Here is an 18171-nt window from a genome sequence, read left to right as displayed (position 1 = left end):
TGTCTGCCTGCCTGTCTGTCTGTCTTTCTACAGAGCTGTCTGTGTGCCTGTCTGTCTTTCTACAGAGCTTTCCGTCTGTCTGTCTGTCTGTCTGCCTGTCTGTCTTTCTACAGAGCTTTCCGTCTGTCTGTCTGTCTTTCTACAGAGCTTTCCGTCTGTCTGTCTGTCTGTCTGCCTGCCTGTCTGTCTGTCTTCCTGCCTGTCTGTCTGTCTACAGAGCTTTCCGTCTGTCTGCTTGTCTGTCTGCCTGTCTGTCTGTCTGTCTGCCTGTCTGTCTGTCTGTCTGTGTGTGTGTGTGTGTGTGTGTGTGTGTGCAGATCTGTCTGTCTGCCTTTCTGTCTTTCTACAGAGCTATCTCTCTGTCTGTCTGTCATACAGCTGTATCTGTATGTGAATGTTTAGGCTGTTGCTTCAGTCTTTATTATTTTATGTTGTATTTATTTTATAGTTCAGAATTCACTGTTTGCTGTTTTACTTTATTTTTACGTGTTTTTGTTTTTATTCTCTCCAGAGGTTGAAATGAAGTCTCATAAAAACACGTTTAGACCTTCAACACGGCACGTCTGCCTGGTTTCACTGCGACACGCAGTAAAAACCAGCACCGACACGCGTGCATCGATCCTCTGCTCCGCCACAAAATACCACGTAAAGCCAATTACCAGTAATCAATCGTAACTGAACTCTTTCATTGACGAGTAAAAAGAGAAATATCAACCGAGGTCGATGAACGCAAACAGGCATTTAATGGATCTTTGTCCCCCCCTCCCCCAGTGGACATGAAGCTGAAACATCCATGGATCAACCGGTGTGTGTTGAGTTTAACACACAAACAGACATTATTAACCCCCCCCCCCCGGCCCCCGCCCCCCGCGCTGCACATGAAAACCTATAATTGAATAGTGTGAAGTGCAGCGAGGTCGACGCCCTCAGCACTTATTAACTGATCGTTAAGTCTTCCCTGTTGAACAGTTCTGGAAGGACTTTAAAGGAGGAAATAGAATTATTGCACGTTTGTCGCTGACAACTTTAAACTCTTGAGGATTTTAACACATTTTCTAGGTTTGCTGATTTGGATGGAAAATTTCATGCTTTTGAGACGTAAATCACACATGGCACTGAACTATGAAACTATCGGATAGATGATTTGATGGTACATGTGTAAACGGTGAGCGTTGGCCTCCGTGATCAACTAAGGGTGCGTGACTCATGTCACGAGTGTGAGACGAGATTTTAACAGTGTTTAAATTTAAAAAATATTTTGTCAGTCAGCTGACTGTTCTCTCTCCTGCCTGATTTCTTATATTTTCAAACCTGAGGTCACACATGACCTTCTAACTTTTCTGTAAAACTGTGTGACCTTTGAACTCGGGTGAGGTTGAACTCGTTTTCACAAGGAGCTCAAATTAACCTCATTAGAAACCAACACGATGACATCAAAACAGCCTACAAGCCCTTCAGTGAAAATTTAAACTGTTTAAACAGTTAACCCTAATTTTACAAAGAAAACTAACAATATATCATTAGGACCCTCAGAGAACATTATGTTTAGATTCATTCAGCACAAAGAAACCATCCAGAGGACAAAACTTAACTTGGTTGGATATTTAGATTTTTTTTTTTCTCCTTACCTCAAAGTTCTGTTTGGTTCCTCTCACCTCAAAACAATCGTTTTATTTCCTCCAGAACTCGGCTTTAAGTCTTTTCTGTTTTAAATAAATGCAACCGAAACTCTTCCCCTCAGCACGTAGCTGCAGAGCCTGCAAGGGGGCGGGAGCAGCTGCCTTCATAACATGTGCTGCATGGTCCTAGTGCCTGACGAGTTTATTTCAACCGCTGCCCCACAAACATTTAAAATGATCTCAGTGAGTTTTCAAAATAAGTTTGTTTTTATCCATCTCAACTTGTTTTCTTGAACTGCGTTTGTTTATTTTGACTTAGAAAAGCTCATTTTATGGAATTAGAAAGTAAGCATGCTTAAAAATCTCTTCATGCAGTTATTTATTGAACACTTAAGCAGATCATCTCAATATTTCAACATAACGATGCTCATTTTCTCAAGATAGTGAAACTCTTCTTTTTTTGGTTTTAATTAAAGAGTTAAAGTGTTTGGTTTTTTCTCAGCCTGGAAAGGCTCACTTCTCATAAACAAAAATAATTAAAAACATTATATTTAGGCAACAGTAACACAAAATTCTCCCTGATCGTCCTATTTTGATTTAGCTCATTTGTTTTTAGGTAATATCTTGTTTTCTCAAGATAAAACTAGCTCAGTGACCAAGAGATAATGACTGATCTTGAAAAAGTCGCATTAAAACTAAAACTAACAAAGAGATCTAGGTCTCTGTAGTTTTTAAAATAAATGTTGGGTTTTCGTTCATTGTGTGTGCGTATTTCAAACAAAACGCACTTTATGATCACGCTGTCGTCATAAATTTGGATATTGGGGGAAAGGTTGAGATGACTGAATTAGTCGTGAGACTGAAATTGACCGTGAGCTGCTGTGACAGTTATGGAAACACGTTTCAGATTTATAACCCAGTCGCAGATATTTTCAGCTCCGAGTTGATAGAGAGAAGTGGCGCCTGACTGAGTGTAGCCGTTTACAGCACTCCTCTTATTATCTCCTTTGATCTCGGCCTTTCTTTTCCTCCCCCATCTCACCTTTTCACGCAGCCTCCCACCTGATTGATCGACTGCCCATCTCCTCTCGCCTCCCACTTCATCCACCCAAAACATCACCGCCAAAACCATAAATATCATTTTGAAGAAATGAGTCACCAGTGTTTCTCCTTCCTCCTCCGTACCCTTTACTTCTCTCATCTTCTGCACTTTATCTGTCCGGAGCTGCCAAGTCGCTGACTTTAAAGTAAATGTTGGCTTTTATTTCCAAATAATTACCTCCCAGGGGCTCGTGTTCATGGCCTATTTTTCCTCTGAAATGGAGAAATGAAACGGTCAAAGAAATGAAACGGTCAAAGAAATTAAACGCTCAAACCTGACCAAAGACGTTTCCCTTTTCTCAGATAGAACAAATCACCGACCACTTTAAGGATTAGGAAACATGAAATCAACTCAAATTGTCCATCTTTGTGTGTTTGGGTTGGCCTATAAAAAAAACCTTATGTCTGTCGGTCAATATACAGGTGTTGGTCATAAATTAGAATATCATGAAAAAGTTAAAATATTTCAGTAATTCCATTCAAAAAGTGAAACTTGTATATTATATTCATTCATTACACACAGACTGATATATTTCAAATGTTTATTTATTTTAATGTTGATGATTATAACTGACAACTAATGAAAACCTCAAATTCAGTATCTCAGAAAATTAGAATATTACTTAAGACCAATAAAAAGAATGATTTTTTTTAGAAATGTTGTCCGATTGAAAATTATGAACATAAATTATGAGCATGTTCATCATCAGTACTTAGTTGTTGCTCCTTTTGTCTGGATTACTGCATCAATGCATCGTGTCATGGAGTGGATCAGTCTGTGTCTCTGCTCAGGTTCTGAGAGTCCAGGTTGTTCTGATCGTGGCCTTCAGCTCTTCTGAATTGTTGGCTCTGGTGAATCACATCTTCTTCTTCACAAGGTCATGCAAGTTTGCCTTCCGGTTTTGAACAGGGATACCATGGTCTTTAAACCAGGTACTGGTAGCTCTGGCACTGTGTGCAGGTGCCAAGTCCTGTTTGAAAATGAAATCTGCATCTCCATAAAGTTGGTCAGCAGCAGGAAGCAGGAAGTCTCTAAAGCTTCCTGGTAGATGCTGCGTTGACCTTGGACCTCAGAAAACACAGTGGACCAACACCAGCAGATGACATGGCCCCAAACCATCACTGACTGTGGAAACTTGACACTGGACCTCAAGCAACGTGGATTCTGTGTCTCTCCTCTCTTCCTCCAGACTCTGGGACCTGGATTTACAAAGGAAATACAAAATTTACTTTAATCAGAAAACATTACTTTGGACTAATCAGCAGCAGTCCCAGGCGAGATGCTTCTGACGCTTGTTCAAGAGTGACTTGACACAAGGAATGTGACAGCTGGACCCCATGTCTTGCATACGTCTGTGCGTGCTGGTTCTTGAAGCTCTGACTCCAGCTGCAGTCCACTCTTTGTGAATCTCCTCCACATTTTGAATGGGTTTTATTTCACAATCCTCTCCAGGGTGCAGTTATCCCTGTTGCTTGTACACTTTTTCTACCACATCGTTTCCTTCCCTTCTCCTCTCTTTATTACTGTGCTTGGACACAGAGCTCTATGAACAGCCAGCCTCTTTAGCAATGACCCTTTGTGTCTTGACCTCCTTGTGCAAGGTGTCAATGGTCGTCTTTTGGACAACTGTCCAGTCAGCAGTCTTCCCCATGATTGTGTAGCTACAGAACTAGACCGAGACCATTTAAAGGTCTTTCCATGTGTTTTGAGTTAATTAGCTGATCAGAGTGTGGTACCAGGTTTTCATTAGTTGTCAAATATAATCATCAACATTAAAATAAATAAACATTTGAAAAATATCAGTCTGTGTGTAATGAATGAATATAATATACAATTTTCACTTTTTGAATGGAATTACTGAAATAAATTAACTTTTTCATGATTTTCTAATTTGATGAGCTGCACCTGTACGGTTTAATACTTAAATTTGGGTGGAATTACAACAATTTGTTTGGTTTTCTATCATTTTCATACAGTTTGAACCAGCTTTAACTGATCACTATTGATATGGAAGATGCAGAGGCTGTAAATTCTTTGATGTTTTCTTCTAGACTGGACATGACGTCCAACAAGCTGAAGAAAATACCTCCAGACCCGTTGTTCCTTCGGATCCCGGTGTACGCCAAGATGAAGGGTTCTCCTCTCACGGCGCTGGTTTTGAGTTTTGGTGGGAACCCTCTGCATTGTAACTGTGAGCTGGTGTGGCTGCGAAGACTGACCCGCGAGGACGACCTGGAGACCTGCGCTTCACCTAGAGACCTGGCTGGGAAATACTTCTGGACCATACGAGAGGTTTGTTAAAGTCTCTGCACATCAGGAAGGAGGACATTCATTTTCTGCTCACGTTCTCAAATTAACAACCGACAAAATGATACAGTGTCATAACTTATTTAAGAAAACCATAAAAAATAAATCAACATATTAAATCTAAGTCTAAGACGTGCACATTTTGAATACTATTAAGAGGTTTAGTATCAGCACGGAGCTGCTGATCGAATTTATTAATTACCTGATCGTCAGTGGGACCATCTCTAGAGAAGCAGAAGATCTTGCTGCTGTGGAGCGTACAGGTGTGTGTTATCACAACACCAGGCAGGAAAGACATCAGCAATTACCTCAGAGAAGCAACTGTTGCTGCTCATCAATGTGGAAACGGTCAAAGATTATTTCCAAACTATCAGTTTCATTGTACAGAGAAAGCTTTTAAGACAGCTGCCAATCTTCACAGCAGATTCATCTAGAAGGTCAGACCGTGCAATGTTCAAAGAAGTGAGCCACAACCTCAGACTCTGCAGGCCTCTGTTAGAAGGTTAAAGGTTAAAGGTTAAAGGTCATGGCTTGTTTGGAAGGGCTGCAGCAGAAAATCTATTCTGTCTAAACAAACATGGCAGCACAACTTGGGTTTGGAACATTTGGAATATTTGGAGTTTCAGATCCACAGGACAAAATGCCTTATCAGCTGTCAGCACGGTGGTGGAGGGCTGATGGTTTGGGCTTGTTGCAGTCACTGAGCGGGCCTTGAACTCTGTAGACCAACGGGTTCAGGAGTCAAATGTGAGTCCGTCTGTCCGGCAGAGGAAGTTTGGACCAAACTGGGTCCAACAGGACAACGATCCCAAACACAGCAGCTGATCTCCAACAGAATAAGAATCGAGGTGCAGCAGTGGTCTAGTCCAAGCCCAGAACTTGGACCTGACTCAGATGTTGTGGTTGGACCTTCAGAGAACGGAGCAGAATCCAGTGTCTGCAAGCATCAAGGAACTGAAGCAACAAGAGCGGCTCAGCGTTCCTCCACTTGCATCAGTGTTCAGTTTTTTACTTAGTCCCTTCAGTCTCATCTTTCTGTTGATTCAGCCCCTCTCAGCTCACCACCTGTTTTCAATTAGTAATCACCCGGGGGCTGTCCGCTCCACTTAAACTGTCTCTGTCACCACGCTAACAGCGCCTCATCGTCCCGACTCCCTGTCACATGTCTCGCTCCTCCCTTCCGGCTCCTCTGTGTTTTGTAAGTAGCTGCTGCCGTGTCGGCCATTTGTTTTCATTTATTTAATAAAACCATTTCATTTTACCCAAGCTCATCATGTCTGGGTTAGTCCCTTCATGGACCGTGACGCCGCTGCTGCTAAAGGAGCTTTTATTGTACAAGCTGCTTGGTCCCGTAACGTGATTTTTACACACTGCTTCTGGATCGTTGCGTTTTTGTTCCATAAATAAAGACAGAGTGGAGTGTGTCTCTTGTTGTTATCATCACATGCATTTTTCCACATTTCAAGACTTGGCAGTCAATTTAAAACAGGAATTAGACCCAAACTACTGTTGACATCAGGAGTCATTTCAGTTTACTTTGTATCCAAACAAATACTAAATAGCCACAAAGAGGTATTTAAATATTAGCATAATGTCTTGTATCATATTTACAGTTGGTTATATAACCTGAATCAGAGCTCTAACTTCTGCAGTTTGTAAAGACTTGCTGAGCATAGTATTCAGTTCAGTTCAGATTCTTTATATATAGCACCAAGTCGCAGCAGAAGTCATCTCAGGACACCGAACAGAAACATTCACACGCAAATAAATTCAGTTATTAACTTTATTTATCCAAGCTAGGGTAAGCCAGCAGATCATAAGCATCAAAGCCCAAAGGTCTCAGGTGGAAGCACAGTGATGGTCAACATGGAGGATGTTTAAAAATGTCCTGACTCGATGCTCTGCATCCGTTAGAGTAGCACAGATAAACACCGATGAAAGAAAACGTTAGTGCGTGTGATGGACTGCACCGTATGTTTCACATCACATGTTCTGACATCTATTGGATTTTACCTGTGAAGTTTTGTGACTCCATTCAAAGAATAAGCAGTCCCAAGTTATTCCATCTCACCAGGTTGTGTTGCTGCAGACCATAAACAGACGTATAAACTCCTTGACTGTGTGCCGTTTCCCAGCAGGTGTCTCTAAATCACATTTTGCTCTGAAAATAGAGGCTGAAAAGAAGAAAGCAGAGGCTGAAAAGAAGAAAGCAGAGCTGTGGTTGGTGATTAAACCACAAGAGGCAACGGTAAAACAGTTGCAGCTCGACTCTTGGCCTCAACCGATCTGAACATGAGTTTTATTCTTTTTTTGTAAAATAAATATATTTATGTTATTAGTTTCATCAGAAGCGTCTGGAGGCTTGTCAGCAAAAAAAGTACAAGTGGCAAAATAAAAAGTTTAAAACCCTAGTTCTTAACAGCACACGGAGGGAAAACTTGTCTCTGTATGATGTTCAAGCAGAAAGAAATAGAGCAAGCTTCAATCAAAACGTGCACGTTTTGTGAAACCTCTTGTGACATGCACATTCAGTGGTGCTTGAAAGTTTGTGAACTCTTTAATTTTCTATATTTCTGCATCAATTTCACCTAAAACATCATCAGATTTTCACACAAGTCCTAAAAGTAGATCAAGAGAACCCAGTTCATCAAATGAGACTAAATATTAAACTTGGTCTTTTATTTATTGAGGACAATGATCCAATATTACAGATTAGTGGTAAATTATGTGAACCTCTGGGATTATCAGTTACTCTGAAGGTGAAATTAGAGTCAGGTGTTTTCAATCAATGATGATGATCAGGTGTGAGTGATCACCCTGTTTGATCTGAAGAACAGGATCTACCAACGTCTGATCTTCACAACATGTTGGTGGATCATGCAGGAACACAGGAGGTTTCTGAGAAGCTCAGAAGAAGAGTTGTTGATGCTCATCAGGTTGGAAAAGGTCACAAAACATCTGTAAAGGGTTTGGACTCCACCAATCCACAGTCAGACAGATTGTGGACAAATGAAGGAACATTCAAGACCATTGCTCCCTCCCCAGGAGTGGTGGACCAACAAAGATCTCTCCAAGAGCGAGGAGTGTCAGTGAGGTCACAAAGGAGCCCAGGGTAACTTCTAACAACTGAAGGTCTCTCTCACATTGATGTTGATGTTCATGAGTCCACCATCAGGAGAACTCTGAACAACAGGGTTGAAGGAGAAACCACTGCTCTCCAGAAAGAACATGCTGCTCGTCTGCAGTTTGTTGAAGATCATGTGGACGAGCCAGAAGACTGTTGGAAGAATGTTTTGTGGACAATGAGACCAAAGTAGAACTTTGTTTTAAATGAAAAGAGTTATGTTTGGAGAAAGGAGAACATCATTCCTGCAGAAGAACCTTATCCTATCTGTGAAACATGGTGGTGTTAGTATCATGGTATGGGCCTGTTCTGCTGCATCTGGACCAGGACTTCTTGCCATCATTGATGGAACAATGAATTCTGAATGATATCAGAGAATTCTGAAGGAAAATGTCAGAACATCTGTCCATGAACTGAACCTCAAGAGAAGGTGGGTCATGCAGCAACAATGACCCTCAGCACACAAGTGGTTCTACCAAAGAACGGGTCAAGAAGAACAAAGTTCATGTTCTGGAATGACCAAGTCAAAGTCCTGACCTTCATCCAATCCAGATGTTGTGGAAGGACCTGAAGCTGCAGTTAATGTGAGGAAACCATCATCTAGAGGTGAAGCTGTTCTGTACGGAGGAATGGACTAAAAGCACTGGGGGGGGTCACACCAGATACTAAAAGCAAAGGTTCACATACTTTTACCACTAATCTGTAATATTGGATCATTGTCCTCAATAAATAAAATACCAAGTTTAATATTTAGTCTCATTTGATGAACTGAGTTCTCTGGATCTACTTTTAGGACTTGTGTGAAAATCTGATGATGTTTTAGGTGAAACTGATGCAGAAATATAGAAATTTCTAAAGGTTTCACAAACTTTAAGCACCACTGTGCTGTATGTGGTGACATTAACGATGCGTTCTCGTGATGTATAGTGCATGTGTGTTGGATTGAGCACAGAGTACTGCAGCAGTAGATGCCATGTGCTGCTTTGTAGCGGCGTTTTCGTGGCATCTTCTTTGTCTTTGACGTTGCAGCAGAACGTGTGCGTCCTTCAGCAGCGCCTTGTTTCAGTTCCTCCATCTGAAAGTCAGTCGCTGGTCAACATCTCACCGTGGTCTTACCACCACCTTCTGGCTCCTCTTCTTGCTGCTCTCTGATGCTCGAATCTGGGAAATCTCACTCTGGCAGTTTGTCTTCTGGTGTTCTTGTCTTTAAAGTCTGAACTGAACCACAACAGCAGCTCAAGCTTCAGTTTATTTCAGCTTCGTGGTTGTGGAATGAACGACAAACAGAAAATGTTTGTTGAATATTATTGAACACATCATACGACAGGTAGCGCCAACCTCATGACATCATCATACGACAGGTAGCGCCAACCTCATGACATCATGAACAACGTAGTAGTTACACAGTTCCTCTGCCAAGAACATAAAGAAATGAGCTGATGATACACATCTCTACTTACTGAAATGAGAAAAACAAGCACTGGCGACGCCTCTTACACGTAAAAACCCCAGAAGGACACGACAGCAACATAGTGCAGCCAGATCGTTAGCAGAGCGTAGTATGAGATCGTTTTTATTGGGTCACTGCTACATAATTGATGTTATGGTTTATTTATGTCAGGCAAATGTCATCTTTCATTGTTGCTTCTTAATTTCTTCACATGTCCAATAAATCCATAATTCTTGTGTAGATGACGCTGTGTACGTCAGGACAAAGATGAAATGTGACGTTATATTTTACAGCCACATACTGTAACTCAATACACCATAGAAACTCCACATGCACAACAGAGAGCGTAACACTTTGTGCACCTAACTGTTGTGTGTTGCGTGTAAAAACAAGCTGTACGCCGATGTGCTCCATCGCTGAGGGAGATGAATGTTTCTAGTGTTTGACATGAGGGTTTTTCTGGACTGGAGTTGAACAGAGACTTAAGTAAACTTAATATTTTTGGTATAAGATGTTCAGGAGTTACACTGTGTATAGGAGTAGAGATAGTTTATTTTTATTTATGTTTGTTTGGCTGAGGCAGCGCAGAGTGGCAGATCCTGGTGAGTGTGGCCAATGGTGGCCTTGGCCACCATAGATTATTCTTTGGTCACCCCAGTCATTTGAGGAAACTATACTCTTGAGCAATATTAAGACAGACATTTAAAGCAGCAACCATCTTGGATTTTGACGTAGCAACCCACTTTTCAAAAGGAACCTTTCTTATGCATGCAGCCATACAGCTCACAAAATCCATGAATGGACGGACGGACGGAGAGTATTTCCAGTTCCCTGTCTTCTCTCCGTGATGGGACCAAACAAAGATGAAACCAAACACAGAGTAACCAGCATGCTGGAAAACTACTGTGTTGATACTTCCTGAGATAACATCAGTGGAGTTGTTCCTGGTGGGGGGGGGGTGATGTAGGGCTTTTCTTCACCTGCACATTTTCAGGAGCTGACCCTTCCAGGCTGCTACGACTCCACAGCACTACATGGAGGTGCCCTGAGATAAACATGGGATTAATTGGTGCTATCTTAAAGAAGATGTACTACAAGCCTTTGCTTCACTTTGGATAATAGATGTGGATGTCTTTGGAGAGGCAGTGTGGAGTAAAAGGATTAGCCTTGTGAAGGGGTTGAACCAGAGACCTCTGTGTCACGTGGTGTTTTTTGTTCATCAGTGCTCAGAGAATTCACACGTGCTAAAGTTTCTTCAAGAGGACATTCTGTAGGCCTCACGTCGGGGAATAACTTCTTTCATCTCATTCTTTTTCCTCTGAGCTTCTCGGGAACAGTTTGGAGTTTACAGAACACAAGTGGAAGGCGGCAGTGGTTTATCTGCAGCTGCAGTCCAGTGGTCATCGGGTCAGCCATCAGCTCTGCTGGAAACAAGATCCAAGCCTGAAAAGGTTTTCAGACTCAGAGTGGTAGGAGCGAGGAGTAAGTCACGATAAGGCCTGGACGCCCCGCTTAGCCTTCCAGTAATACTCCACCAAGGTTCTGGCTGGCTTTGCACGGGCTGAGGTGCTAGCAGAGGTGGGGGGCTGAATAATGCCAGGGCTAAAAACGTCCAAGATCGATTCGTCTTTGTGTGGAAACAACTGATTCCTCTCGTTGGAAGAACACAACCGTAGATTTAGTCAGATCTCAAATGAAAAGAAACTGTCTCCCTGAAAAGATAAGGTGCAAATTTATCGTATTTTTTCCACAAAAAATCTTTTAAATCCAATGATCCAACATTCTACATGTATTTCTCTTGTACTTTTACTTCCATTCACGTGTTTCTTTTACTGAGTAAAAAGGTCGTGGGGACATTTTTCTTCTTCTGCTGTCACAGGAAGAGTTTGTTTGCGAACCCCCGATGATAACTCGGCACACCTCCAAGATGTTTGTGATGGAGGGTCAGGAGGTCAGCCTGCGCTGCAAATCCATCGGGGATCCTGAACCTTCGACTCACTGGGTCAGTCCTGACGGGAAGCTGATCGGAAACACGTCCAGAACCATCTGCTATGAAAACGGTTCACTTGACATCCTCAAGGCCTCCGTCAAGGTAGACACATTCAAGGAGTTGACTCGTGTTTCATGTTATTATTTTTCTTGCCATTAGTTTGTTTTTCGGCTTGTAGAACTCAAAAAATACTGTGCGCTAATGCAGTGATTCCCAACCCTGTTCCTTGAGGAACACCATCCTGCATGTTTTAGTTTCCACCTGATTCACTGATGTAATTACTTCTTCTCATTCTGCAGAAGCCTGGTAATCTCCCATTTATTAAAATCAGGATTATTGAGCATGCATCAGGATAAAATCAGTTGTGCCTTAGCAGGAAACAACTAAAACATGCAGAATGGTGTTCCTCAAGGACCAGGGTTGGGAACCCCTGTATTAATGAATAACTGGACATTCTGTTTGGTTTAACACACTCTGAAGCTGTAACAACAACTAAATTAAAACAACAGAGGAGTATTAAAAGGCTTCAGTAGAGTTTCAGTTTCAATTTCTGGTCATTGTAGTTGTTTAAACATGGGTACAATTAGGCCTGTCGCGATAAACAATAAATCAATTAATCGCATGATTAATGAAAATTATCGACCTCATTTTCATTTATCGGCTTTATCGTTTCTTCATGTCTCTCTCTTTCTGAAGACACTGGATGACAAAAGGTTCAACTCCGGTGCTCTTCACTGACCCCTCCCTTTCTCTTTTCTTTTTAAAATAAATTTTAACGTCCAAAATTGCGTTTTTTGACATTAAAAGCAGCTAAGCTGAGAAGCTAAGATACGAGCTAAACTAACAGGCTGACCTCAGGGAAAACCTCCGTCTTGTCGAAAATTCGCGGTTGAAACTCGTGCCTTCGTCTAAAAAGTTGTTTTTCTCTGAAAAAAGAAGCTGAGAACTTGTTTATTGATTTTTTTAATTAAAAGCTTTGTGTGAAAAATGCTAAAGAGCTCAAACCACCGAGCATCCGCCATTTTGAGAACCGAAGAGAGACAGCCCATGTCATGTCAAGGTGCCTCCCTCCCATTTTTCTTAGAGACACGCTGCTCGCTCCCTCACTGTCCATCCTTCGGTTCAAACAGTCTTATACTGACATCCAGTGGTCACAAAAGGTACTACACACAAAAATTACCCAACATTTCTTCTTGAATTTTTTTTCAAACAATATTATTGTTTATCGCAATCATTTCTGAGACAATTAAACGCCCAGCAAAATTTATTAGGTACAGTCACTGATTAAACATGTTTTCTTCTTTGTTTTGCTCTTTTTAAGGATTCTGGAAAGTTCACTTGCATAGCGTCCAACGCAGCTGGTGAGGCCACCGCCCCTGTCGAGTTGGTCGTCAACCCTTCCCCGCACTTCGACCCCAAAGTGGAACTAGATCCGGGGCCTTCAGACATCCCAACGTCCATCAAATCCAACGTGAGCGGAGGCCATCCCAGGTCCGACCAGCAGAGGGTCAGTGTGTCGGAGCTAACCTCCAGCTCCGCCACCATCAGATGGCCGCCTCAAAACCACATCCCAGGAGTCCGCATGTACCAGATCCAGTACAACAGTTCTACAGATGACATACTCATTTACAGGTAAGACTGGCAGAGTGTGTGTGTGTGTGTGGGGGGGGGGGGGGGCATGTGAAAACTTCATTTGAAATTTGGATCTAGAGCCTTTGATGAAGACTTTATCAGACAGTGTTGAGCATTTAAACTAAATTATGAGTGCCTGTTCCTCTCATCATCGTCTGTTTTTCACGTCGGTCTCACCAGTTATCCTGTCCTTGTCCTGGCATCCAGCCAGAATAAAATCTATTGGCTTGTGTCTGTAGGATAAGAATAATGATGTTCTTTGTTTCTTGTTTAAGACATGGCTTTATGATACTCATTTTATTGCTGAAAGTAATTGCATTTATTAATTTTTTTACTCATTTGTTTTATTCAAGGGGCGACACAGTGACTTAAATTGAACTACAGTAGGAAAGTCCCGGGTTTGAATCTTGTCGGGACTCCTTGGTGCACTTTGCCTACGTGGGTTTTTTACTCAGATTCCCCAACAGAGCGCCTCCTGAGACGTTCCTAAATGCCTGATGTGCGTGGACACGAGTTCATCGCTTCTGTTTAGGTGTTGTTTTAACCGATGATTCAAAGGTCAGTGTTGAGTCAGTGAAGGTCTGATAACTGGACTAAAATGTGTGAAAAGCCACCAACGTCCATATAAATAAATTGAGAGACGTTCAGAGAACTCGTTATCAAGACTGCAGAAATTAAATGACAAAACGTCTGACTTCTTTGAAGCATCATACAAAAATAACGAGCTGGATCTGGAGTTTCATTAAGAACAGATTCAGCTCTCAAATTAAATTTTGTTGTTTCCGAGCCTCGTGACTGCACAGGTTTAAAAAAAACGTTTTTTATGTACCGTATTTTTTGCTGTATAACTCGCACCTTTTTGCATAAATCAGCATGCATACATACAGCGAAGCGACTTATTTATGTTTTCTCCATATTTATAACCAAATTTTTTTCTGAGATCTGACAATTTCATTCATTCTGACATGGAAAATATTGAACACTACCATTTTAAGCCACTGGAGGGCAGTCGAGTAATCTGGCAAGCCAAGTGTCTCATTAATAGGTAAAAGTGGCTATTAATGAGACATTTGGCTTGCCATACCAAGCACCTTCGTCTTGCTCTGGAACTCCTGGAGCAAACATCAAATCAGCTTCATTTCACTGCGACGCCCAGCTGATTTGACCACTGAAGTGCATTTATTAAGGAAACGTTAAACTGACACATTTACTATAATGTCGAGCAAACAAATAATTGTTTTAAGTGTTAATCTTGTTAAATTCTTGTTAAAGTCCTCCCGTGCACGCTCCGGCGGCTGCCATTTGGCAGCCAATCGATTTTTGGCACAACACCGGCCCACATTTCTGGGCAGTCGGCGGTGATGCATAATAGATGCAACGTGTACGGCGGCAGGTACGGTATGTTTTTTATTTGACACAACATTCAGTATTTTGTAAAAAATAAAATAAAGAGCAGGAAACTGCCTTTAATTAAATCTCATAGTTCTGTTTGAATAGATGCTCTTTGTTACCAGATGGACTGAGAGCTTTACCTTAGTCAGGTAAATATGTTGTCATGTTTTCTGCAGGCTGCATTTTTAATTAAAATAAAAATTATATATATTTTACCGCGCAGGCAGCAGCTAAAGTGCTCAGTGTCACATACGGCAGCCGTACTGGAGGTCTGCAGGTCGCTGCAGCAACAACTGCTGACTTTGTCTCCACCGATGAGAGCAGACTGCTAATTTACTGCCCGCCACGCAGGGAAGTGTTTGATCAGCGTTCACGCTCACACCAACTAATTATTTTGTCTTTAGCTCCAGTTGGCTTTGAAGGAAAAATGCCACATGGGTGCGTAACCTAATTTCCTCTGGTGGTGTTGTGTTTGAGCTGCAAACGTTGGCAAAACTCACTTTGAGGAAACATTCATGGGCTTACCAAGCATCTGAAAAAGATTGGAGATCGATTGATTTGAATCACAGCCGTCACCTGGAATGTCGCTGATCTCCAGAGTGGAATCAAAGCTATTAACCTCAAAAAGTGTTCTCACTAAGAAGTTCCTTTTCTCAAACAGCGTTCCTTCATGTGACCAGAGGTCATAACGTCACAAGATGCAGCTGTGGCTGTGTGAGGACACTGAGAGCACTCGGAGAGATGTGCAGATTATGGTCCTCAGACAAACTGACATATTTTAATCATGCCAGATTACACTCGGTGCAGACGCCCTCCTGAACAGCAGGTGTCGCCACTGAGGGGACGATAGAGCTACATTTAAAAATGACACTAGAGCTGTGTCCCAATCCAACGGCTGCATCCTTCGAAGGGCCCGGCCTTCCCAGTCGACGTAGGTCGGGTCCTTCAAAGACCACGTAGACCAGAAGTTAGCAGCTGTGAATTGGGACAGGTCTAGCCTTCAAAGTTACGTCGGCGTATGTCCTGTCGCCTAGCAACCGTGACAGCGCTCAGCCGAAAAAAGAATGGAGATCGAAACATTTTTAAGTTTTTGTACTGCTTTTTTAATTCTGGAAGTCACACAGGCAGCTCGTCGTTCAAACACAAGGTTCAACTCGTCTTAGAGGATCTTTGATTCTTTCAGTGTTTGCAGTTGAGTTTTGTTCAGCTTTACAGAAGAACAACAAAGTTCATGCTCAATCATCCAGGTATCAAATCCAATAATTGTCAGTCAGGTCATCCGGACAGTTTCTTTTTTATAGAGACGTTTCGCCCTCTATCCGGAGGGCTTCTTCAGTACAGAAGAACGTCACGGTCTTGGGAAATAGTGGGAGTTACAGCAGATGGACACCAGAGCATGAGAACTTTCAATATGAATTGATGAAAATACAAACTGTTCGTATATATTTGATATGAATCGGTTTTGTAAACGTGGCATTGAACGGTTCTTGTTGCAGATGTTAAATATACAAAGACTGTTTGTGGTTTGATAGAAGACAGCTGGACTCATCTGAGGGTTCACACCAGCCCTGATCAGTCCGCTTTAATCAAACTAGTCTGTTGCCTAGGAAGTCTGGTTTGTTTGGGGAGGTGTGAATGCGCAATCGAACGCTGGTGTGGACCAAAAAAGCGAACTCTGGTCCGCCTAAAAACCAAGGTCTCGGTTCGGTTGTAGTGAACTCTGGTGCGGTTCGAATGCAGTGTGAATACAAGCGGACCGGAGACCGCTCCAAAAGCAGGAAGTGGAGTACAGCGCAGGGCAAACAAACGTGCATTTCTCTGACCTCATACGGAGCCGTCAGCCGCCTTGTGTGAAAAACAACATCCTCCATGTCTTCTGCCTCTTCTCCTGCTCATGATGAGTCCATTGCTGAAAAATGACAAAACAGAACTCCTGAAACCGCTAAAAATTGATGCCGCTCCATTTTTGTTTTTATTTCCTGAAGAAGTCGTCTGTTCTTCAGAGGTTTTTGTGTCGTTTCCTTCAGTAGTTCTTGGTGCAGCGCCCCCACAGGCGAGCGGGGGAACAGGTCGACTGACTCAGTGCAGTGTGAATGAGAACCGCACCAGCTGACAATGTAAACAAATGTTCTGAATGTGGTCCCCAATAGAACCGAGTCCACCGGACTATCAGGTGTGAAAACGACGTTTATTCACATCGTGTGGGGGTCCAGGTTTATCAGTTTTTGTTAAAAAAGGATCGGGTCACATGAGTCTCAGAGCCGCCCCTCCATCCGGAGTTGTTCTGGCTGTCGTTCATCGAGGCCGACAGGTGAGCCGTTTGGTTCAGGTGTGGGGGGCTGTGGGTTTTGTAACGTCAGTGTTGTGCAAACCTCCATGTACATAAAAGTGACAGCGTGAACTGACGCGACCTCACCGTGTTATCAACCTGCTTCAAAGAATTAATTTGGTGGAGAAATGAACCATGACGCTGGAAAGGTTAGCTCCGTCTGTGTCGATAAATGTGCTTCGAGCTATAGCTGGATTCATCAACCACTCAGCACAAAATGTTTTACTCATCTGGAACAATTTAAGCATTTTAGAGATTTTTGACGGTTTCTTTTTGTTTGGAATAAGTTACCTGCAGCAAATTGGGTTTGTTTTAGGGAGCGCACCTGAGATTAGACCCGTCCCCAGGTTCTCTCCAGCGTTTTATTCAGAGGAATCAAACTCTGCGTACAAGAAATAATTTGATGTTCAGTCTGTTTCCTTTTGTTGTTGATTGGATTCAGATCTGCTCTGAAACACAACAAAGCTCCGGCTCACAGGAGGAAGGTTTGACAAGAAAAACGTCATCCTGAAAAACCCTGCACAGAAATGAGATCTGCAAGACGACGGCCATGAAACTCCCCATTGTTTAACAAAAGGAGGAGGATAGATATGGTAGAAGCACTTGCAGCACTTCAACTAGGAGGTAATGGAGATGAAGGAAAGTAGATGAAGTTTAATGACGATGGCAGACAAATGTAAGCTTTTCAACTTTGATACTTAATGAAGAAAAGTGTTCAGGGTGACGAATCTTTACAGCAGCACTTGATAAATTTTACATTAAATATAAATTGTACTTCTGTCTTACAAAGCATAACTGTCCAAGTCCATAAACGTTAGACTGTGCACTTAAAGTTGTGCATTTCTCAGGAAGTGAAGGAGCAGCTGGGCTTCCACCAGCCCCTCCGTCCAGCAGCTCGAGGGTCGCCTTGTGATCACCAGATGTGACTCTTCGAGTCTGTCTGAGGCTCGAGAGCGGGCCTTCTGTCAGCCCACCATTCGGAGTGACCGCTGAATGCTCTCAGCACCATTTAGGCTGCTCGTCACCTAGCAACTCGGTCCAGAATGCATAATTGAGTGTTATTATGAAGCGTTTTCAGGGCTGACAGACGACGGCTTGAAACAGGCCCAACTGCAATAATTCTCATTTTAACCAGCAACAATGACGCGCTGGTGACCACTTTCTAACTCTCAAATCAAGAGAGCCCTTTCAGAGGGCTGAAATGGATCACAGCAGAAAAACACTGA

At 42.4% G+C, this 18171-nt stretch overlaps 1 protein-coding gene across 1 annotated transcript in view; it reads left to right on the top strand.

The window, feature by feature from the left end:
• Positions 1 to 18171, top strand: part of si:cabz01090165.1 (uncharacterized protein LOC100333421 homolog) — a 73006-nt gene that overhangs the window by 12569 nt on the left and 42266 nt on the right. Inside the window, exons 4-6 of the mRNA XM_037677745.1 lie at positions 4773 to 5013; positions 11482 to 11694; positions 12914 to 13224. Of these exons, the coding sequence (XP_037533673.1) occupies positions 4773 to 5013; positions 11482 to 11694; positions 12914 to 13224 (765 nt within the window). The remainder of the gene's footprint in view (positions 1 to 4772; positions 5014 to 11481; positions 11695 to 12913; positions 13225 to 18171) is intronic.

Source organism: Nematolebias whitei, chromosome 6 (assembly GCF_014905685.2).
Source record: "Nematolebias whitei isolate Nwh7 chromosome 6, NemWhi1, whole genome shotgun sequence".
Lineage (NCBI taxonomy): Eukaryota > Metazoa > Chordata > Actinopteri > Cyprinodontiformes > Rivulidae > Nematolebias > Nematolebias whitei.
The sequence above is the reverse complement of the archived record's forward strand: the minus strand, read 5'-3'. Positions and strand labels throughout refer to the sequence as shown.